Source organism: Psammomys obesus, unplaced genomic scaffold (assembly GCF_907164565.1).
Source record: "Psammomys obesus unplaced genomic scaffold, mPsaObe1.curated_primary_1811, whole genome shotgun sequence".
In the NCBI taxonomy this organism is placed as follows: Eukaryota; Metazoa; Chordata; class Mammalia; order Rodentia; family Muridae; genus Psammomys; species Psammomys obesus.
In genome coordinates, this window is record NW_026596326.1 from 110225 (window position 1) to 134914 (window position 24690).

The window sequence follows — 24690 nt, forward strand, 5'->3', positions numbered from 1 at the left end:
TAGAGATCTTGAGAAGCATCTGTAGTCTTAGGCTGTAAGAATTTGGACATGATCATGAAGACAGAATAGCTGATTTGCAAAGATGATTTATTTCTGGCTTGAGAAACTTACAGGTAGAAGTTTGGGAGTCTGACATGGGAAAAAAGGTTCTTAGTGAGCATAGAAACCGAGTTCTGTTCTTAGAGCTGGACAATTGTCCACTTGGTTTGCCAAATACTACAAATAGTAAAAGTCTTACTAAAGCTAACATATTTTTCAAAGTCAAGCTGTAGTCAGTCATTCAAAGTCTGAAGATACAACAGGATAATACATCTGTCTTTCTTGGGTTATCAAGTTATGTCAGCAGTATCTGTCATTTCCTATTAAAAAAAAAATCTCATTTTGAAATAAAACTTCCCATGACAGTTCTGAATAAAGAATCATGAAAAATGTGTATTTCCAGCCCCTCTACTGTTCTAAATTACAGTCTTTGGCCTTTTTTTTTTTTTTTTTTTTTTTAGAAAGGGTTTCTCTGTGTAGACCTCGCTGTCCTGTCCTGAATTCACTTTGTAGACCAGGCTGGCCTCACACTCACAGAGATGCACCTTCCTCTGCCTCCCCAAGTGCCAGGATTATAGGTGTGTGCCACTGAGCCCACCATCTTGTTTGACCACTGTCATTGATACCCTGCTCTCTGAGGGTTTGTTGTTGTTGTTCTCTTTTCCTCCCTCCCTCCTGTCCTGCTTTTTCCTGAGTCTGGACCTCACTGTCCACCCTAGTTCCAATGCATGATCCTCCTGCATCAGCCTCTTTTGAGTGCTGGGATCACAGACAAGGGCTATTGCACTGAACTATTGCTTTACTACTGTAGGGTTCTTAAAAGTATGCATCAGCTCAAAAATTTCAATGTCTATTATATGCATTTTGTTTAGAAGCAATACGGTTGAGAGAAAAACAAAAACTACAAAGACATAGTTGCCCTGGTATTGTTAGTAACAACGTTAGTACACTTGGGTAAAATGTTGGCTATGTTGGGGGAGGGGCAACTCAGCTGGTTGTGATGGAACAGTGTCAAAGCAAGCAGATAAAGGGGGGGAAGCAAATAAATTTATAGTTTTATAAAATAATACTAAATTGGTTGTTTCTAATAAAAAAAAAAAAACACATAAGGACCAGGAAAATCATGATGGGGGCAATAAATAGGTATCAAGTTAGTGGCCGAGATGCTAGTTCCAAATATCTCTCTAATAGTGTCTGTGTGTGGGCTTGTGCGCTTGTGTGCAGGTGTTCACGGAGGCCAGAGGTATTGGATTGGATGCCCTTGAGAAGGGAGTTACATCTGGTTAGAACTGCCTGAAATAGGTGTTCAGAACAGAGCTTGGGTCCTCTGCAGCAACAGTAACTGCTCTTAACTACTGAGCCTTCTCCCAAGCCCTCAACTGTGATGCTTTCCATTATCTTTTCTTTTTAAAGAGTCCAGACAACTATGAAAAAGAGCCAGACACTACCCGTGAAGGGCAATAAAGAGATTTTTATTTAGTATGTTGGCAATAGGGACAGTCACTTGCATTAAACAAGAGCGTAACTCTGAAAAAAAAAAAAAAAGCCAGCTAGAGATTTATAGCCGACAAGGAGAGAGCGTAGTGGACATTAAGGGGCAGTTTCCTGCTACAGGTATGTCAAAGACACAAGCCATAAGGTGTGGGGTTAAGGGGATTTGGTCACATTTATAGGGTGGGAGACTTTGCAGGATTTTTGAGTCTCACACAAAAAGTGGCCGCCAGATACCTCGCCAACATTTGGTTCAGGACACAGTCTTTGTCTCAGGAAACAGAAGATTTGCATCCTGAAAGGTAGGGAGAGAGGAGGGAAGAGGAGCCAAAGTGTAGGAGAGGTACTAGCTAGGAAGGAAGTCAGTATAAGGCAGATAGACGAGGGTAGCTGGGGGTGAATGTGAGCACAGGGCACTGTATGCACGTGTCATGAAGTCGGATTTTAAAGAAAAACTTAAAAAGATAAAAGCGACCGTCACTTTTTTTTTTTTTTTAAGATAAGCAAATATGACCGTCTCTAATCTATCTTCCTATGCGGAGATATCATACTCTTATCCAAGTTCCAAAGCGGTGGATGCAGCCGAAATTACCTTAGCTTCAGCGAGATTCACCCAGAGGTGGTTGGCTTTCCACAGCGACAGTTCTGCAGCCTTCGGAAGAGCCTCCAACACTGAGCCCAGTGCGTGTGATTCACTAGCTCCCTCCCTGCTCACGGAGCGCCGCGAAGTCACGACATTGCTAGTTTAGCCCTCACCCTCCTTCATGCAAGGGAGTGTCTAGGGTCCTCTTACTTTAGGGAAGGAGATGGTTCTAGGACCCGTTTCTTTAAAGCAACAGGATTAAGGTGGCACACCGTGCACGTGCAGCGTGGGAGCAACCCCTTCGCCGGCAGCCCTCCGGCCGCGCCTGCGCAGTTGGAAGCTCTATCAAAGCCTTGTGGGAAATGTAGTCCAGCGCGCCCGGCGGGTCTGCGTGTGCCGCCAGCCTCTGGCGTCTCCGGTGACTCGGGTGAGTGCGGCGCCTCGGGCGGGTGGTCCGCGGGCAGGGAGGCGGAGGCGTTTCCACTGGGAGCGCCGGGCTCTGCGGCCCGAGGGCGGGGCCGGCCGGACAGTCTGGTGCTCGGTCTTCCACGAGCAGCGCGGAGTTGCAGGTGCGCTGCTCACGCGGGCGCCAGGCCGCGGGGCACCCTGGCCGAGACCCCGGCTCGGCCCCTCCTGGACCCCGGAGTCAGTCGCGCCCGGCTGCTCTCCAGCTCTACCTGGCCGGGCAGCCCTGGCTCGGTCCGCGCTGCGAAGGCGTGGGGGACCCGCTCTCGGAAGCCTGGGAGGACACGGGGCCGCCGTCGGGGTCCGGGCCTTTGTGAGCATCCCTGCTCGGGATCCGCCCTCTGCCTGCGGGAGCCAAAGAGGGTCATGCGGAGTGGGTCCAGGCTGAGCGTGACCGTGCCCGCCGAATATCCTCTCCTTAAGTTCACCATTGGTCAGCTAGAAAATACACGGGTAACATCATTCGAAATCTGTCCAGAAATCCGTGTATTGTGTATATGTGTATAAATAGAAACATTTTGCTTAAAAAAAAAAAATAGGAATGTTAGTGTCGTTTTTCCATTCACCTTTAAAAATGGAGTTACGAAATGCATTTTGTAAGGTGCTTGATAGTGTTTGTAAACCATTGTGCCACCACCCGATGAAGATAGAGAATAAACAACACTAATTTTTAAGGACAGTTAACGCTGTCATTTTCATGTGTGGGAGGGAAAGTATGACTGCCAAAGCTAATGCTCCCTTTGGACCTTTGGGTTTTTGTGGGGGGGGGGGGTATTTTCTATTTTACTATTGTAAATGGTACAGCCCATCTGTTTATGTCATTCTTTGCATTGCCTCTTTCCACAAATCTTCAAGTGAAATTTCTAGTCAATGTTACAGTTAGACCTTTGGACATTGCCTTTCTTATTCTTTCCAGAAAAGTAACAGTTTATAAAAATAGTTTCAAGATAAGAGTGGTTGATGGCCCCACACCAATTTCAAGTGTTAGTCTCTTAAGCCTTGGAGAGGTGCAGGCTAGGTGTGGTAGTGTATGCCTTTTATCCCACAGAGGTAGGGGGATGGGTTTGAGGCTACGTTGGTCTACACAGAGAGTTCTGGGCCAGCCAAGGCAACTTAGTGAGACCCTGTCTCAAAAAAATATCCTTGTGCTAAACCCCAGCTCATTTTATTCCTAACTTTTACATCTGTTGTACAAACAGGTCTCATGAATATACAGAAATGTTACATATTCCTATAGTCACATAACCCTTCCCTCTGTGTTTCCTTTTCCCATTTCATGTGTGGGTGTATGTCTGCATGTGTGTATGGGGACAGGTACACATATGTCCACATACACATGGTCACCTGAGGTGAATGGTGACAATCATCCTTGATCTTCCTCTGAGCCCCAGGCATTCCATCCTCTTGCTTGCATCCTGGTCCTCATAGTCAGACAGCGAATGCTTTAACCAGGGCCAGCTCCCTGCTCCTCCACTGTGTTTACCGTAATTAGAGAGTCCTTCTGTTTCATCACATCACAAAGATGCTCATTTATCGTTTCTTGTAGAACTCTCATTCCATTTCTGTATCTGTATTCTTTTCCAAATGGCAACCCTTGTTATATGTTCTTGTATAACATATGTAACATATATCTTTTCTTTACTGACAAGAGATGTCAACTATCTCACATCCTCAGTCCACCCACCCCACTCCTCTGCCTTCACTGTGGTAGGGACCAAATCCAGGGTCTCTGCAGAGCTATAATAACTAAGCCCCTGGATACTCATATTTTTTTTTTCTGAATTATTTCAACTGCTAGAATATGAATTTTTCCCATTGGTGTTCCCTGTTGGTCTGTAACATCCCGAGGGTGGAAACTTTGCCTGCTGTGTTTACAGATGTTTTCCCCATTGCTTGGCATGCTGATCTTCTCACTGTAGGTGTTGACGAGATATTTAATGTGTCAGAGATTCTTCAGTAATGCTGCTGTTTTTGTGTCAACTTGACACAGGTTAGAGTTAGCCAAAAAGAGTGAGCTTCAACTGAGATAATGCCTCCATAACATCTGGCTGTAGGGCATTTCTTAATTAGTGATTGACAAGAGGGGCCGCAGAGTAGCCCACTGTGGGTGGTGCCGTCCTTGGGCTGGTGGTCCTGGGTTCTGTAAGAAAGCAGGCTGAGCAAGCCATGGGGACCAAGCTGATAAGCAGCACTCCCCCGTAGTGTCTCCTGCCCCCAGGCCCCTGCTTGGTTTGTCCTGACTTCCTTTGATGATGAACAGTGATACGGAAGTGTAAGCCTAATAAACCCTTTCTTCCCCAAGCTTTGATCATGGTGTTACAGCAACAGTAACTCTAAGACAGCTGTGTTCTAGTTAATATCGTTTAAAATTCTGGTGGGCAAGTTCCCTTTTATGACTATTACTTTAGATTGGAAGAAGGTACATATTTGTGTGTTGTAGTTATAATTTGATTATAATTTGATTATACTCAAATGAGAGTAATTAGCACAATCCATAAACTTGCATCTTTCTCATTTCTTTGTGTTGGGAGCACTGAAGATGCTTTCTTCAGCTGAGTGTAATCCCACCACCTGGAGGCCAGAGGCAGGAGTGGAAGGTCATTCTTCATTACACAACCAGTTCATGGCCAGCCTGGGCTGTGTGAGACCCTGTCCCAAAAAAAATGAAAAGGGGGCTAAAGAGATGGCTGGGTGCCTTCTGTGTGTGCATGAGGACTTGAGTTCAGAGGCAACACCCATGTAAGAATCTGGGGTGGGGGGCTTTAGGCGAATGTGTAACCCCAGTGCTGGGAGGTAAGGCACAGAGGCAGGAGGATTGCTGGAGTTAGCTTTCCATCAGCCAAACTCCAGCTTCAGACACTGTCTCAGAGGAATAAGGCAGAGAGTAATAAAGTAGGACACCAAATGTCCTCCTCCTGCAGCTACATATGCACATACCACACGTGTTTGAACAAAACACACACGTATGCATAAACAACCAAAAAAGTGGCAATTCCTGCTAATTTAAAAATAAGCTAATGTGGGTTAATTACAGCTAAACTTCTGTGCTGTACAAGGTTAAAAAATAAGTCTCTTGCTTCCCTTTATTCCTGTGTCTGGTAACTAACCCCCTCTGTGCCTGTCTCCCCTTCTCTGTGTCTGGTAGCCTCTACAATATACTCTCTGCTTCAATGAAATCAACACCCTCAGCTTCCACATAGGAGTGAGAACATCTGGCGTTTGACTTCACTAGGATTCTTTTATGTTTTTTCCTCCTAAGGCCAAAGATGTGGCTTAGCAGTTAAGAGCCCTTGCTGCTCTTACAGAGGACCCAGGTTTGGTTCCCAGCACCCACTAACTTCAATTCCAAGGGATCCAAAGCCCTCTTCCCACTTCCTCCAACACCAGACACAAACATGGTACACACACATACATGCAGTCAGAACACTCATACACAGAAAATAAATAAATCTAAAAAATATTATACAACATGATTAATAATTTTTCCATAATTAACTTTAAAATGCTGTCATTGAGGTATATAAACTGAACGTGTTAAATTCAGGTCGAGGAATAATCACCTAGAATCCTGAGCCATCCCAGGAATACAGCATGCCTCTGCATTCTTTTCTGCTTATATACCTAAGTAAGCTTAATAAAGCAAGGTTCATAGGAAAATATTTAACTGTATTTATGTCAATGCCTTACACTTCTTATTTAATTTGTTTGTAGGTGTTCTGTTTTTCGTTGCAGCAGGAGTCTCTCTCATGGCTTCCTTTCCTTCCCTCAGCTCCACCTCTAGAGACTGCACATTCTCTAGGAAGGCCCCACAGAAAGGAGGAAGGCAATGGCTGTTGGGCCTGTGCCCTTGGAAGCTCAGGTGAGATATCATTGTCAGACATCCTTTACTCCCATAATGTGAATGGGCCTCACCGTGGAGGACAGACGTGTAGTGAGAATTTTATAATTCGGTTTCTTTGAAAAAGACAGAAATATTTATGGGACTATGTTTTTGTTTTAATCCCATGTGTGGGGATATGGAGCTGCTTTGTAGCAGCTGAGTATGGTTTGCCTCATGCTCTCGCAGGGGCGTGGTTTTGCCAGCTGCAGATAGTTTCTGCCAATATGTGGCATTTGGGATTCTGGGGACTCTGTAGAGGGTATATAAATGCAAGGGCCCCGGGAGGCAGGGTTGTTGGTTGGTGGCTGCTTGGTAGTTGGATGCTGTTGGTTGCTGTTTTTTAAGTAGTCATGCACAAAGAAGAAAGAAGAAATTAGATATCCTGAAGACGAAGATCCCAGGGAACTCGGAGGAAGTAGTCTGACGATAATGCTGATCTCTTTATGCTCTATCCTTTTTTCTTTCCTATTTACTGTTAGGGGGTTAATAAGGTGGAGAAGGGTGGAAGAGAGGAAAAGGAACCTACAAAATAACAAATACAGGCTACTCAGATGAATTGGAGCATTCATCTGGGTCCCATCACCTGTCACTGGAGTTCTTGATGGTCCTCAAAGGCTAGAGAAGGAACCAGACTCACAGGAGAGATTGATTGGTGCTTCTAGGGCTTACAGATTCTTGGGACTCAGAAAAGTCTAGGGAGGAGGAGGGCAGAGGTATGAGGAGGAGGAGGGTGTGCCCACTCATCTCAGTGTCTGGGGAAGGATGCCACAGAAAATTTTGCTGTAATGGAGGTACAAGTTTCAACCTGGAGTTGGTCTTGCTAGTTATGTCGCATGTCACACTCCCATGTGCTGAGAGAAATCACAGCCATTTCCTGAGTGTCTGCCATACACATGGCATGGTTAAGTCTCCTAGCACTGGCTTCTGTTTAGCTGTGGTGAAGACTGCATAGTGGATGGTGCCTCAGTATCAGGAATGTAGGCGAGAGGGTGAGACCAACTAGGAAGTCCAGCAGCAATCCCCCACTAGGCCCTAGTCCTTAAAGGACCCACTAATTCTGTGTGTGTGTGTGTGTGTGTGTGTGTGTGTGTGCCTATGTTTATATTTACTAAGGCCAGAAGAGGACACAGGTGTCTTATCACTTCATGACATTTTTGTGTTTAGACAAGGTCTCTCACTGAACCATAAGCCCCTCATTTAAGCTATGTTAGCTGGCCGGTAAACTACCAGGATCCACTGTCTGTATCTATCAGTGTGGGGCTTATAGCATACCACCTTTTGTGTGCATCCTCAGGATCTGAACTCAGGTCTGCTTGTCTGCTTTGCTCACTCTTAGCCACTGCTCCATCTCCCCAGCCCTTCCTCAACTCCTAAACGTCACCACATGGGGACCAGGACATGGGGACCAGGACATGGGGACCAGGACGTGGGGACCAGGCTTCTAGCACTTGAGTACTTGAGGTTAAACCACCCCAGGATAGGCCATAGCACTCCTGTGTACCTTCTTTTCCTACCCTTGCCTCCTGAGATGGTCAGGGTTAGTTGTCACCTTAACAGAATCGGGAATCACCTGGGAGATGAGCTTTTGGGCATGGCATCCTAACTGCGTTAAATCAAGACCCTCCCGTGGTGGGTGGCTCCATTTCCTAACCAGGACCTTGAGCTGTGTACATGGAGAAAGAGAGCTGAGTAGTAGACACTCATACCTCTCTGCTTCCCAAAAGTGGATGTCACGTGACCAAATGCCCCTTGCCCCTGCTGTCTTGCCTGCTGCAGCGTAATGGTCTGCACCTCTGAACTGTGAGCCAACAAACTGTTTCTCCTTTAAGTTGCTTTTGTCAGAATATTTTATTACAGAAACAAGAAAGGAAACTACCACAGTTCCCAAGCCAGTCTCTGTTAGTTTTTCCTCTGTCTCATAATGATTCTGGGTCTGTGGTTTGTTGTACATATTTTGTCTTTGTCAGAATATAGCATGTCTTTCCTCACACAAACCTATTCCCTGTTCCTTCGGTGCTGCTTGGTCTTTTCTGGAGGTTTTTTTGGTTTTTGGTCTTTGTTTTTTGTTTTTGTTGTTGTTGTTGTTGTTTTGGCAAAATCCCATGTTAAGGAGGGAATTTGTATTTTCAGGAGTCAGTGACACTCAAAGATGTGTCTGTGGACTTCACTTGGGAGGAGTGGATGCAGCTAGATTCTGCACAGAGGAGTCTGTATGGCAGAGTGATGCTGGAGAACTACAGGAACCTGGCCTGCCTGGGTGAGGACCTGCACACTTGCAACTCAAGACCTACTGTTGCCACCTCCCCCTTCAGCCTTCTGCCATACGGAGTTCATGGGTTTGACTTGAAACCCTGGCTCTCATGGGGCATTGTTTAGGACAGTGCCTAATGACCCTCTTTCAGGGTGAAAAGTCTGAAAAGAATTGAAAACATGGAAAGGGAGGAAATTAGAACTGTGATGGGCATGGGTGCTGACTAGTTCAGAACCCAAACTCAGACTCACCTCTTTCCTCCCAAGCAGGACATCAACCTTCCAAACCAAATGTGATCTCTGCTCTGGGACAAGAACTGGGCCTGAGGAAAAGAGAACTCCCAGGTTGCATCTCTCTGGGTAAGTGTCAAGATGCTAGGACTTGTAACATGGTGTCTTAACAAGAGGAAGCATGACAGGGGTCTTGGGGTCTCTGGAGAGACCGGCTCCCACAGATGTGTTTTTCATAAAGACAGTGCCATCATGCTGGAGATTTGTCCTTTTTTGCTCAAGCTTTTGTCCTGGTCTTGGAGGAGGGGATGGACACGATGTGAGGCTTGAGTAACTACACCTGTAGTGTTTGTACCTTGCCTAGAGCCACTGAGCATTTGGAAATGGTAGCAGTGACTGTTTCCTTTCTGTCTTCATTTTTGTTGTGCTAAGTCTGTCACTGACTGAGACACCTCCTTTTACCGTCTTTGTTCCCAGACCGAACCTATAGCCTTGGCTTCCTTTTCCTTGTGTGTAACATTTGGGAGCTTTCTTTTCTTCCTGCCTGGATAGGAAATATGAATAGTCTCACTATTTTAAAGCTGAGAAATGACTAGTTTTGTTTACATTTCCAGTAGCCTCACATCTTACATATTTCATTTATTATTCCAAAATGTCCCATCTGTGTCCACCATCTACTTATTTCCTGCCATGCAGATCTTAATACTTAGTGCCCTGGTCAGTCCCTGCCACAGCTGAAACTTCTCTTTGAGACAGTTGACTCTGTAGATAAGTTGACTCTTATCTACAGAAAATATATTTTACATCTTGCCTCTTCCATGTTTCTAGCCCCACTGTTTTCAAATGTATTTTTTGAAGCTAAGGAGTGAGCTTCAGTTGTGTAACATGTTTGGTGTGCAAGTATGAGAACCCGAGTTCAACCTCCAGTGCCCACACAGAAGCCATGCCTGTAGATTAGAGGCTACACACACGAAGGAGGCAGAGACTGGGAGATCTCTGGGGCTCCCTAGTCATCCACTGTAGACAAATTGTTGTGCTCCAGATTTAGTCAGAGACCCTGTCTCAGAAAATAAAGGGAGAGTGATGGAGATACCTGATAGCCCTGTCTCAAAATCAGAAGAATATATTTTTGCATTATTGGTGATGTCTTGCCATTGTCACTATCGTGTGATTTGTTGGAAAATGTTCTTAGGAGTAGATGCTGGGGTGCTCAGGGCTAGCATGTCACATCAGTGAGCTAAGAAGAGGTCCAGCGATTTAGACCTATGGCTTCATTTGAGAATCTGCTCAAAGTCACAACCCCTAGGGAGCTTATTTTCTTCTATTATAGATTTCTGAGGTGTTGGTTACTGTTGTTAACTTGTGTTTACTGTTTTGTAAATAATTTATTCATTTCACAAATACTCATTGATATTGCCCTCTTTCTGGCAATGGGATTATAGCAAGAAAGCAACATAGGCAGAGTTTCGTTGAGCTCATGTTCTGTCTAGGGAGATAATACATCAATTGAGAAGGGAGAGGCAGGGCAGAGGAAAAGAGAAGAAAGCAGCAGAGGATGGGGGGAACAGAACAGTCTGAGTGGGTGGAAAGAGAAAGCAGCCTAAGGGGAGGTTACTTCTGTGCTGTAGGGTTGTGACTTTGAGCAGATTCTCAAATGAAGCCATAGGTCTAGGATAGTATTCTGAGCTTAGGGAGCAGCAAATGCCAAGGCCCGGATATGGAAAATTGCCCTTCCAAAGGGAAGAAAGCCTCAGGTGAGACCAGTCCTTGAAATGTAGTTCTTTCACTCTTGAGGGGAAAAAAAATCAAATTCTACTTTTATTCATTCCCTCTCTCTCGCTCCCCCTTTCCCTCCTCTTCCCTTCCTCTGCCTCCCCTTTATGGTGTATGCACTTATGTGTGTTATATTCCTCTGTGTGTGTGTGCTGTATGCATTGTGCATAGTGTATATGCACATGTGTGTGCTGTTGTACTCACTCAAAGCCAGAAGGTATCAGGTGTCCTGCTTTATGATTCTGCCTTATTCTCTTTAGATAGGGTCTCTCTGAGCCTAGAATTAGTCTGGCAGCCAGCAAGCCACAGCGGGTCTCTGTGTGACTCTGTGTGGCACTGGGATTGTAGGCACGTGTGTCCATGCGCAGCTTTCTGTGTAGGTGCTGGGGTTGGAAGTCAGTCCCCATTCTTGCAGAGCAAGCACTCATCCCACTGCCCCCTCTCTGCGGCTCCTGTCCCTTCATGTCGGCAATACATTAACTTCCCCTGCTTTATAGATACTTTCACTTTTCAGTAGTTCTGGAGTTTGTGGCATACACATGTGTTTCTACACTCCCTAGATTTAGTACATTTGTTTAGGGTTCTTTGGTTACTCCATTGCCATGTGGTTAGGTTTCTTGAGGCATCCGATGGACATGTGTGTGGTGCTAGAGATTAAGCCCCACATCTTGCTTCTCACTCACCTTTCGCTAAGCAAGGGCTTTACCACTAACGATTTCCTACCCCATTCCTTTATCTTCTTTCAAGCTTTTCCATCAGGAAGGATCCAAAAGCTTCTTCAGCTGCTAGTGATTGGAGTGTATACAGTATTTACTTGTCTTCCTGGGTGTCTGTCTGCCTGCTGGTGTGTAGACTCAGTAACTTGTCATTATTGAGCTTTCATTATATGCCTGCTCCCTGCCTGCCAGAGCAAGTGTTTGGTAATATTTGTTGAATGAATATTGGATAACATTAAGTAGAACTTTTAGAAATCAGGGCCAAATATAGGTTTGTAAATTTTAACTGTATCTGTGGAATTCATACCAGTGGAAACTGGAGAATTATCAGGATAGAACCAAAGGCCAAAGATGCTCCCACACAGGTTACAGAAGTATGCATGGGGATGAGGAGGGAGCTGGGTCAAGGGAAAGAGAAAATCAGAAAATAGACAGCAGTGGTGAGTAAGAAAGGATGAACACCCGTGGGCTGAGTGATCAGGAAGCCACCCGTGACCCAGGGAAGAGCCTGTTTAGTGCTTAGGAGCTGTGCTGTCCTGTGTGCAAGAGTACAGAAAAAAGTACAGCCTGGCATGTCCTCAAGGTCAGCTGAAGAGAAGGAAAAAGAGAAGAGCATTTCTGTGTTCTTCAGGCTGATAGGTCCAAGTCATCCTCTGGAAAAGGAGAACCTGGCGAGCAAGGAACTTGGCAAGCACGGTGAAGCCCAGGGAACACCGTGGTGTGCGGTGCAGAGCATGCTCTTTCCAAATTGTCTTACCTGTCACTCACAGGTTAGCTGTCCAGTGGTGTCATGTTAGCAGGTAAATGTGACTGCACAGGGCTGTGCTTGGTTTTCTGTACATGCATAGTCATGACCGAGTTCACTTCTCAAGTCACCCGCGTCTTTCCTCACCTTTGCAGGCCTGGCGCATTGTCTTTTGGCATCCTGTGTTCCTGGGAGGATCTCCTAGGCCAGTTTTTAAAAATTTGTAGGTAATCTTTTTGTTTTTCTTTTTATTAAGAATTAAGTCTTCAGAATTTATATGTAAGTTAGGCATCTAAATTTAATAAAGAATATATTGAACCTCACTAAGTTCTGTATACTGTGAAGATGTTTGAGTTTTAAAAACTGTTAGCATTTTTACAGAATAGCAAATGCTTTATTCTTTTTCTCACTTGGTTTATATAAACACTTGTATATATAAACAGAAGGATTTATAAAGCATATATACTAATTGAACCAGTGCATATTCTGTTACAGCCTTAATAAATTAATGCTTAACTAATTTTTCTTATACAAATACTGTAAATACCACTTAACAGATGAGGAGATTGGAACACAGAAAGGTTAAGAAACCTACACAAAGTCACAGAGCTAATAGTGATTAAAATCAAATTTGAGCAGCATAGATAATCTGGTTCCAGAGTTATTACCTAGCCACTATGTCCTCCTGCTTGTCTATGTAGTTGGTGATGATGAAAATTAGTGAAGAATAAAGAGAGCAGACACCCAGGGTCCAGACCCTAAATCAAGAACCAATATCCCATGTACTCTGTTACCTCTGCCCAACGCTGACTACTATTCTGATTTGTGAGAATTTCTGTATTAGTTATGGTTCTCTAAAGAAATAGAAGGGGATGTATAAGAGTGGCTTACAGGCTGTGGTCCAACTAGCTAGTCCAGCAATAGCTGTCTCTTTAAGGAAAAGTCTTCACATTATTCAATCCGTGAGTTGTAGTAACTTAAAGGTGTTTGACTATATTATATTTATTATTAACCCTAAGATTATCACAGCAGTATTATTTAACCAAAATAATAATAATAATAATAAGTAATAAGACACAGACACCTGTTAGATTTATAATTGCCTTCTTTACATTGGGCTGGGTAGATATTTTAGCTACACTGTCTCAATATCCTCATCATCCATCTCCCAACCCCCATCCAATGCCATCTGCCTTAATCCTCCTCATCTGGTCTTCCTTCCATATATAATCCCATGGTATTTGCTTTTATTCTTCTTCTGGTCTTGACTCCTCGACCACATGTTTTTTTCTCCACACTTACCCATTGTTGTCCTCCTTCCTCCTCTCTTCCCATCTGTCTGTCCTGTGATTCTCAGGATTTTCTCATCCTCAAAAGCCCAGCAACCTTAGCCACGCCTACCCCATTCTGCCCTGCCCAGGTATTAGGCCATTTAACAAACCAATCAGGCATAATGTTTTAGGTAGGTTTACACAGACAAGGATGGGTCTATCCGAAAGGCAGTAAGCAGATCTTGAGAGCCAGTAATTAGCATTTGACCAACCTCCAGTACATGAGTCTGAATGTGTCAGCTGCTCTTCAAACTATATTGGAATCCCAAAGAAGTAGGTTCTGATACCAGCAAAGGAATGTCTTAGCATCTGGCTAGATGAGCTATTAGTGAGAGTGAGGGCAAGTAGGAAAAAAACAAAAGCTTTCTTACTGCATGTCCTTTTATGTGGGCTGCCACCAAGTGGAGCCCATGTTTAGGGTGGGTCTTCCTACTTCAGATGACCCAAATTTAGCATGAGTCCTCCTACCTCAATGATGCAATCAAGTAAATCCCCCCAGACATGCCCACCTGTTTGAATTTCAGTTATTATATATGTAGTCAAGTTGACAACCAAGATTAGCCATCACAAATCCAGTCCTTGTCATGCTGATACACAGTCATGTCATGGCTGTTGGAAATAAAATGGTGTTGGGTTAAATATTTTTATTATTAGCCCAATAATTGTTATGGCGGTATTATTTAACCTGCTATAATAATCAATAGAACACAGACACCTGTTAGATTTATAATTGCCTTATTTACCTTGGGCTGGGCTGATATTTCACCTATGTTGTCTCAATAACTGCACCCATCCACCTTCCAACCCCCATCCAAAGCATCCACCTTAACTATTCCTATCTGGGCTACTTTCCATCCATAATCTTATAAATACTTGCTTGTATTTTTTATCTGGGATTTTCCATACCATTATTGGAGTCCGTCCTCCCAGCCCACATAGTTCCTTCTCCACACTAACCCATCCTGGCATCCTTCTTCCTCCTATCTTATCTTCCTGTCTGTGTTTTCCCATGATTCTCCTGGACCCAAAGCCCAGGAACCTTAGCCATGCTTACCCCATTCTTCCTGCCCAGGTTTTAGGCCTTTTAACCAACCAATCAGGAATAATGTCCTAGGCAGGTTTACACAACAAGAATAGGGCAAACTAAAAAGAAAAATAAAATAATAAAAAAAAAAAAAGAATAGGGCAGTAACCAGATCTTGAGGGCCAATAACTAGCATCAAAATACAAGCATCAGACCAACCCTGAATACATGACCAATTTCAAAATGAAAATAATAACCAGGTCATAATTCCACCTAACATGATGTAACTATCCCATATACAACCATAAATGTATTATAGGTGGCAATGTCCCCTGAGGAATGGTTAGTATTTTAGTCTCATAACAAATATGATAACCATTAATATTAGTTGATATTACATCACATGATAAATAGAGGAATACATATAGCACTTATTATATATGTATGTGTACACAAACTCATTCTTAACAAAATAGGACAGAAACAGTCATTTAATTGCAATTTATTTTTCTGTCATGAGACCTTAGCTGATGTTTGTAATTACCTTCCTCTACAACCTATTCTGTACTTCCTGCTACCCTCAGCAAGCACCTCAGAGAGTCTTGGTTCTTTCCCTGGAGGGGAAATGACCCATACTTCATTCCTGAGGGTCTGGACCCTTCGTTATCCTGCCTGGATTAGGCTGTTATAGTCTCTCACTGACTAATCATGGTAGCACCAAGAGGTGCCCTGAAGGATCTCCTGCACGCAGGCTCTCCTGCACTGTAGATATAATCTTCCTTACCTCCATGATGGAGAAGCAATCCAATTTCTTCCTAGTAACCTGGATCAGTCACCTCTCCTAGCAGTGTTATTCCTTTCTTAGCCTGTTGGCTTAAGAGAATCAGAAATCCACAGTGGCCAGGGGAAGTGTGAGCCCCATTCAGTGGAGTTCTGTTGTGTCTCCTGGCAGGAACACTGCCCCATCTGGAACCAAAACTTCTAGGACAGCAGAAGTTAGGGCCATGGAAACAGGAAGCAGATATTTTCCAAATGGATCACTAGGCTTGACAATGAGTAGAACTATTCCCATTTCCACCTCCTTGATTCCTAGACCCTTGGATCCTGTCTGTGGGAGAAACTATATCATATATTGGATGAAGATTCAAAGCATATACCATCTTCTGGAGAACCCTGTCCCAGCCATCCAGGATGCTGCCACCTAATTGACATTATAACTATGTCTTCAAAGGGCCATCCCATCATTCTATCAGGATTCCATGAGCATAGACCTACTGTTGCACTTCTTTGGCGAGAAGTTCTATCAGTTCTTTGGTTAGAAGCAGTGCCATATGGAATAAAAACATGACAGTAAAGAATGCATTCTGTTAGTCTGCAGATGGTAGTGTTGGCAGCATTCTATGCAGGAAAGTCAAACCCAAAATCAGAATAAGTATCTATTCCAGTAAGGACAAAGTGTTGCACTTTCCATGAAGAAAGTGGCCTCAAAATAGTCAAGTTGACAACCATGATTAGCCATCACCACTTCCTTGTCTGGCTCTTCTTTACAGTGTTGCCATCTGTCTGTGCTAATGGATTCTCCCCTGCACCTTTTGTAGGATTCTGGGTAGCAATTCATATATTCTCAAAGAACTTGAATTGGATAACTGGATGCTGCCAGAGTGAGCTGGGGCAAGAGACAGCTACCAGCTCATATATTGCTTGCTGATAACAGCTGATAAATACTCTCTCCAGAATTACTTAGGGACATTGTATTTGGTGGCAATTCCTATTTGACTTCTGATTTTTCTTTTTGTTAAAGCAGGTCAGCTTGGAAGGGGAAACCCTGTTAGGTGTATTCTTGCTTCAAAGCCTTTGGCTTACTGTTTCTCACATTGATCGCTGCTATGTTAACTTTGATTGACAGTCCTAAAGCTGATTCTCAGATTGCAGTTTCTATCCTCTCTTCTCACTGCCTCCTGGCTATTTTTTCTGGGATAAGAAATCAGGTCTTATGAGCTGGAGCCCGCCAGCAGAGTCGAACAGTTCTTGAGTCAGGAATGAGGATTAAAATTAATAAACTAACACACAACACATGGGACCTTTCCAAGATGCTCTAGTAGAGACTAGACACCTGGCTTTATTTCAGACTGCTTTTAAGCCAGAGTAAAAGCAGCTCAGCACAATGAGTTCCATTCACAAGGAGGTGAAACAAGAGGTGTGATTTTTGACAAGCTATCCCACCTGCTATCTCAAACAAAAGGAGACTGTTGTAAAAGATAATTAATATTTACTATTGATATATCCTCTGGTAATCCTGCTGTTAGTCCTAAACAGCTGTATAACCAAACCACCATGCAGAGACTGGGTTTATTTAGTTAACCTAGAACACAATGCTGGGCAATAGTTACTCCCTCCTAAACCTCCAAGCCCTCATAGTTTCCTAACATTTAGATTTCCTACATTATACTTGCTTTTAGTGATATCTTAGGTCCAGTCCATCTCTCCATGCTATTCCAAGATCTGTCCTCCAGCTCTCTCTCCTAGTTCTCTTTGCCCTTTCCCCTCCCACTCATTTCCTGTCCTCTGGCTCCTCCATTTGCACAACATTGTGGCTAGTTGTTTTATTTTGCCCTGTTTACACACAGTTGAGACTGGATGCTCAGAATAAGTATCACAATGCAATATCTGGATTGAAACCAGAGAGTGGTGTGGAGAAATCAGCATTTGAATGAACAAGGGTAAGGTGTATACATTTTAAAAGAACATTATACCAACAGGAGATTGACTTGGAAATTCTTCCCTGACTCCAGTGAAGGCAGTCTTTCCGCTGAGATTTAAATATCAAAGCAGCTGGTAGGACAGCGGCTCCCAACAGGTCTCCCTTTTTTATTTTTTCGAAAGGCTCCAGAGTCCTGTCTTCTGCTCCCTTTCCTCTAGCAGTTCAACATATTCTCTTCATCTTGCTTTGCTCACCACAAGTTCTCAACTTCACAAAGAGGAAATTTAGCAAAGAGTAGGGCTGTTAAGGCCTGTTACATCAGTGAGTAGAACTGTCTGCTTAAAGGTTAAGAAGAATGGCCTTTCCAAGCAGGGGTGGCATGTGTCTCTAGTACCAGCACTCCAGTGGCAGAGGCAGGTGAATCTCTGAGTTTGAGGCCAGCCTGGTCTAGGAAGGGAGCTCTAGCACAGCCAAGGCTACACAGAGAAACCCTGCCTCAAAAAAACACAACCAAACCAAGCCAAAAAAATAAGGGAAAAGAAAGGCCTTTAAGAACATCCTCCTTTCAGAGATGTGCGCTTCAAATGTGTTCTGCCTTTGTGTTATAGATGAAGGTATTCTCCAAGGGCAGTTTACAATAGTGTCTTACTCCTTATCAGATTATTTTGTCATCTTTTAGATTAATTTGGTGTAGAGGTCTAAGAAACTACTAATAGGAATAGCCTATGGATAGGTTTCTTTTCTGGTGGCTCTAACAAAGCAACCTAGGGTAGAAAGAAGGCATTCCAGCTCATGTTCCAGGTCACAATCCATCATGGCAGAAGAAAGCACAAAGCAGGAGACTGATCATTGACCACATAAATCCATAGTGAGGAGGCAAAAAATAGTAAATACATGCCTGCTGGTACCCAGCCTGCTATCTCCATCTTATCAAGGATTCCCTGCCCAGGGAATGAGCCCACCCATAGTCAGTATGGGTCTTCCCGCATCAATTAATACAATCAAGATGACCCCCCATGGCCATGTCCTTAAGTCAACCTAACCTAACAATCCCTCATTGAGGCCTCCTTCCCAGATGAATCTAAATTCTGTCAAGTTAACAATGTCAACACACACAGTTCCCGCCCCTTATCAATTTGCATTAAAAAAATCACTTTTAAGCCACTACCTGCCCATTGTTCCCATAGGCTTATTACCATGTTATAAAATGCATTTAATCCAACTTTAAAAGCTTCTGTAGGTCAGGGATGGTGCCACATACTTTTAATCACACCACTTGGGAGGCAGAGGCAGGTGGATTGCTATGAGTTTGAGGCCAGCCTAGTCTACACAGTGGGTCTAGGACTCTGTTACACAGAGAAACCCTGCCTCAAAAAACAAAAACAGAAAACAAAAATTAAAACAAATAGAAAAGTTTGTGTAGTATTTAACAATTCCAATACTTTAAATATCCAATGTCTTATGAAAACTCATTTTTAAAAAAAAGATGCTTACAAGATAAAATAACAGAATAAACAGGGCACAAAATAACCACACCAAAGCAAACCAAGTTCCTGCAGTGCCGTGTCTGCTATCTGAGGCTTGTTATGAAGTGTCCTGGGCTCCTTGTGGCTTCATATCTACCCTTCCAACTTTGCCATTTGCATTACACACATACTATCTCCTAGGCCAGCTCCACTTCATTCCTTCATCCCATGGCAAATAACCCATGGTCCTGGCATCTCCATCATCCTGTGGTTTCTACTGTAACTGAGACTTGATTTTCACAGCTTTGTACAACAGCCTATCGAGGCTTCTATGCAGTTCCTGGCCTCAGCTAAAATCCATGACCTCCCACCTCTGTTTGCATCTTTCATGCCATCAAAACTAGTATCACATTATGCTGCAAGTTCTGCCCCCAGCAACATGACCCCTTTGGACTACAGCTGTACTACCTTCTGTGTGCTGTCCTGGAAAAACATTCATTAGGAAGTTGCTTTTGAGGGACAGGATCCACTTCAAACTAGATTTTGCCCTAGTAAATGAATTTGGATCTTTACGTGAAGGAACCTCTGTTGGGTGTTTTTTGCCTCGTATAACTCCAGTGCAGTGCAGGAGGCATCTCTACAGTGGTGCTAACGTCTTCAACAAGTTCAGCTGTTTTCTCAGCCACTGCTTAAAAGCCCTCCTGTTCTCAGTTTCCCTTGCCAAACTAGTCCACTGTCCTCAGATACAGCTTTATTCATATTTCCAGGACATGGGCAGAATAAGACCAGAAATTTCAACAAAGTATAACACAGATGGCCCCTAACCCAGTCACTGATATAATTATTTCCCTTTAAAACCTTATGATCCATGTTTATCTCAATCTTATAAGCTCCCACCAGAATGAGTTAAGCTCTGATTCCAACATTCAGTGACTTTTCTAGCCCAGTGTACCATACTGTTTCACATTCTAGCTGCAAATGGGTCCAAAGATAAGAAAAGAATGATACAGTCAGTTGTACACATTAAAGACCCTACTTCTGGGTAACAATTTCTGTCTTAGTTTCTTTTCTGTTGCTGTGATGCAATATTCTGAAAAAAGCAACTTAACTCACGGTTCCCATTGAATTCTATGCATGGTAGAGAAGTCACAGTGGTAGGTGGCTGAGGGAGCTGGTCACCTTACCTCTACAGTCAGAAGAAAAGAACAATGAATGTATGCATGTTATTGATCAGGTTGCTATCTGTCCCACTCTTATACAGGATTCCCCCTGCCCGAGAGAAGACCCAGATGAGCCTTGTCACATCAGTAATATAATCAGTAATCCTCCACAGGTCAACTCAATCTAGATAATCCTCCATTGAGATTCCCTAGCCCAGGTGACTCTGCATTCTTTCAACTTGATTATGTAATCATCATAATATAGCACATCATTCTTCTCTGCCTTCCCTAGCCATCTTTTTCTGTATATTTTCCCCTAGTTCTACCTGCATTGTAGATCCATCCCCCTTAGATAAGCTAACCCCTTCTCCCCACTTATCCATCTGCTCTTGTCTTACTTCTTCTGTTTTTGTGGATTGTTACACTGTTCTTCACCTTTTGATTTCTCTAAAGAATTGTAGAACTATTTTCAAAACCTCTTAAGTGCATTTAACTATTATTCTATCTTTATACTCATACCCCAGCCCCTTTATATAGTTTCTTGTCACATAGCACAGAAATCAGTATGCATTTGAATTTCTTACTTTTTTCTTCAGGCCAGGAGACAAGACTTAAAACCAAAGACTCAACTCTGAAGTCCAAATTTATTGAAATTTTGCTCTATGGGGTCATGGAAAGAGAAGATCTCTGGCATTCAGTTTTAGAGGCAGTCTGGGAACCTTCCTATTGCTTAGAGGGGCAACAAGAAAGATATCTGGGTCAGGTGACAGTGGCCCAAAAGGAAACCTTTAATGAGAACGTAGTATGTGGAGGTAATGAAACTGAAAAATGTTCCATTGAGGGTTCAGTGCTTGATACACCACAAAGCATTTCTGTGGTAAGAAGACCCCGTAATTGGAATTCACATGGAAAGGATTCTAAACAAAATTCCAAGTTAATGAAAACTTCAAGAATGTTTGTAGGAAAGAAAATATATGAATGTAATGAGTGTGGGAAAACCTTCAGTCAGAGTTCATCTTTGCTTAAGCACCAGAGGATTCACACTGGCGAGAAACCTTATAAGTGCAATGTATGTGACAAGCACTTCATTGAACGCTCCTCTCTCACTGTTCATCAAAGGACTCACACAGGAGAAAAACCCTACAAATGTAATGAGTGCGGGAAAGCCTTTAGTCAGAGTATGAACCTTACTGTTCATCAAAGAACTCATACTGGAGAGAAACCTTATCAGTGCAAAGAGTGTGGGAAAGCTTTCCGTAAGAACTCGTCCCTTATTCAACATGAAAGGATTCATACTGGAGAAAAGCCCTACAAATGTAATGACTGTGGGAAAGCTTTTACACAAAGCATGAATCTTACAGTGCATCAGAGAACTCATACAGGAGAAAAACCCTATGAATGTAATGAATGTGGAAAAGCCTTCAGTCAAAGCATGCATCTTATTGTTCATCAGAGAAGTCATACTGGAGAAAAACCCTATGAATGCAGTGAGTGTGGAAAAGCCTTCAGTAAAAGCTCAACTCTCACTCTACATCAGCGAAATCACACTGGAGAAAAACCCTACAAATGTAACAAATGTGGTAAATCCTTTAGTCAAAGCACATATCTCATAGAACATCAGAGACTTCACTCTGGAGTGAAACCTTTTGAATGTAACCAGTGCGGGAAAGCTTTCAGTAAGAATTCTTCTCTTACTCAGCATCGGAGAATTCACACTGGTGAGAAACCTTATGAGTGTATGGTGTGTGGAAAGCATTTCACTGGGAGATCATCCCTAACTGTACATCAGGTTATACACACTGGAGAAAAACCTTATGAATGCACTGAATGTGGAAAGGCCTTTAGCCAAAGCGCCTATCTTATTGAACATCAAAGAATTCATACTGGTGAAAAGCCCTATGAATGTGATCAATGTGGGAAAGCTTTCATTAAGAATTCATCCCTCATAGTGCACCAGAGGATACATACAGGAGAAAAACCTTATCAGTGTAACGAATGTGGAAAAGCCTTCAGTAGAAGTACAAACCTTACAAGACACCAGAGGACTCATACATGAGGAAAGTTTTCATTGACCTCTTCATCTTGATTATTCTTTTGATAATAATCAGATGTCATATTAATGTAGATATTAATAACTATAACTAATGTAGTAACCTTTTAATTGAAGTAGAGTATAGCATACCAATAGTAAAACCATAGCAGAGTAAACATATGAGTAAACCCTTGATTCAGATAGTAAAATTTTATATCAAGTTTGAGCAGCTAATACGTAAAAGACGAAGACATAGCCTCAACATAAGCTCTGTTGTGTCGTACTGGGAATTTGATTTGGGCATCAGAGTTCACACTGGATGGAAAATGTGATAGTGATTAACTGGATAGCCCCAAAATTGGGCTCAACCCAGTTCTAACCTCCCATTAACTTGAATAAATTACCCATTTTCATCAGGTCACAGTATCCTTATGTGATAAATGAAAGATTTGGGATGCAGGTCCATGAGATCTGTATTAGTCAAAATCCCAAAAAACACAGGGAAATTTTTTGGTCATTTGCTGTTATATGTGCTATGGAGGTGCTTCTATTTCGTAGTATGGTTTTCTTAGGTGTTTTAGGTTAAAATTCTCTTACCTCTAACTCTTATTGTCCTTTATGGCCTTGGATTACATTCTCTCCTTAATTAATGTAGATTACTTGCTACTGGGTTGCAGATGAATTGTGCATATTTTAATTCCATAGCATGGTGCTTTGAATTCTCATCTGTCATTAAACTATCCTTAAATAAGTTGATTATATTTAGATGATAATGTGACTTAAATCTTTCAATACTTTGGAATCAAATACATATCTTTGCATCTTATTTGACTGTCATGGAAATTTAAAGACAGGTGAGTAGAACACTAATTGTCCTGGATAGTTTTATATCAACTTGACACAAACTAAAGTCATCTAAGAGGAGAGAACCTCAATTAAGAAAATGCCTCAATAAGATCGGGCTGTAGGCAAGCCTGTAGAGAGCTTTTTTCTTAACTAGTAATTGATGGGGAGTACCCAGCCCTTGTGAGTGGTGCCATCCCTGGGTTGGTAAATCAGGCTGAACAAGCCAGCAAGCAGCACTCCTCACGGCCTGTGCATCTGCTCCTGCCTCCAGGTTCCTGCCTTTTTTGGTTCCTGTCCTGACTTTCTTCAGTAATGGAACAGTTATATGGAAGTGGAAGCCAAATAAACCCTTTCCTCCTCAAGTAGCTTTGGTCATGGTGTTTCATCACAGCAATAAAAACCCTAACTAAAACAAAAGTACACATAAGAATTCAGCAAGTTAATGATACATTTGCAACTAAAAACATACTGAGAACCACCACAGGAATAGTTTATAGATCATGATGGTGTTTGCTTAATTAAATATATTGACTAAATCCTAAATATAAGGCAGATACTCTGGGGGAATCCCTGCAGGCTTTCAGGATTGCAGGGAAACAGTCCACAAAGAGACAAGAATGAAACTGTGTTCAACCTGACTTAGGCACCAATACTGGGACAAAACTTTGAGAGTCTGAAGCCAGTTCTTTAGCCATATTTAAGCACAGTGTGATCTTGGAAAAAAGTTTTCTGATAATAGTTAACTCCATCCTGTGAGTACAGAGTGTTTATATCAAAGCTTTTTACAAAATATATATGGCTTCTTTAATAGGATGGATTCTGTTGACTTAGTGTCAGAGCCTGTCAGCAGAGTGGAACAGTTCTTGAGTCAGGAGGGAGGATTAAAATTAATAAACTAACACACAACACATGGGACCTTTCCAAGAGGCTCTAGTGGAAACTAGGCTAGACCCTGGCTTTATTTTAGACTGCTTTTAAGCCAGAGTAAAAACAGCTCAGCACAAGGAGTTAAATTCACAAGGGGTGAAAACAGAGTTGTGACTTTGACAAGCTATCCCACCTGCTGTAACAAAAAGAAGATGAATTTGGAAATTCTTTACTTACTTCAGTGAAGGCCTGGTAAAACCAGTCTTTCCAGTGAGATTTAAATATCAAAGCAGCTGCTAGAACAGCAGCTCCCAACAGGTCTCCCTTTTTTATTTTTTTAAAAATTGACCATAACTTAAGAGTTATGGAGCAGAAGATTGTGCCTGTCTTAGGCTGTTTCTCTCATAAGATACATTCTTACCTATCATTTGTACATGAATTCCATCATTCATGCCCTGTCTTGGGTTGAATATATCCCAGAGAAACATTAGTCATCATTGACTACCAACCTTTGCTAGGGTAGACTCTGGGTTTTAATCTTATGCAGATCGGTTCAGCTTTAACATTCTAAAGGGCCTTCAGGAAGGTTTTAATTGTCACAGATAGGAGCACATCTCCTCTCACAAGCCAAGTCCAAATACTCCATAAAAGTGACTTAACAAATGACTTGTGTAGACACCAAGTCTGAGAGACATTCACAAGAACCATAGTAAAAGGCTGTTGAACAATCAGAACCATTTGGAAGCTTACAAATACAGTTCATTAGTTTACATTGATGGCAAGAAACTTTAGAGTTTAAATCTTATTAACATTTCCAAACAACAAAGCAAAAGGAGAATTTACATAGGCAGTTACAGGGCCTCCCAAGAGTTTCTAAAGCAAACTTGTTTTGGTCTGCTGAAAACCAGAGTCAGACCAAAGTTTCATAGTCAGTCCTCTTTTTTTATTCCTGATTTTGTTGAGAATTGTCCTCATTAACAGAACAATCAAGTCCAGTCCATTGAATAAGAGGTTTCTCTGCATGACGTCTTCTCCCAGGAGTAGAATGAAATGAAGGCAGGTCAGGAGCTTAAGTCCCATGCAGCTTTCC

General features: G+C 42.6%; 1 protein-coding gene across 6 annotated transcripts; it reads left to right on the forward strand.

The window, feature by feature from the left end:
- The first annotated feature begins 2486 nt into the window (after positions 1-2486).
- Positions 2487-23202, forward strand: Zfp2 (ZFP2 zinc finger protein). Of its 6 annotated transcripts, none has more exons than XM_055597181.1 (7): positions 2493-2540; positions 6290-6437; positions 8589-8715; positions 8979-9068; positions 12329-12400; positions 19957-20073; positions 20452-23202. In XM_055597181.1, exon 7 carries the CDS (start codon positions 20526-20528, stop codon positions 21909-21911), a length of 1386 nt encoding a protein of 461 aa, XP_055453156.1. In that variant the 5' UTR covers positions 2493-2540; positions 6290-6437; positions 8589-8715; positions 8979-9068; positions 12329-12400; positions 19957-20073; positions 20452-20525; the 3' UTR covers positions 21912-23202. The 6 variants fall into 6 exon arrangements, with proteins under 6 accessions (XP_055453159.1, XP_055453156.1, XP_055453157.1 ...); XM_055597182.1 differs by having other exon boundaries at positions 12329-12396; XM_055597184.1 differs by lacking the exon at positions 19957-20073 and having other exon boundaries at positions 2487-2540; positions 6348-6437; positions 12329-12396.
- The last annotated feature ends 1488 nt before the right edge of the window (positions 23203-24690 follow it).

What these genes read in the sequence shown, in the direction of transcription:
- Zfp2 (XM_055597184.1), top strand. Translation starts at nt 20,526, where the DNA reads ATGGAAAGAGAAGATCTCTGGCATTCAGTTTTAGAGGCAGTCTGGGAA.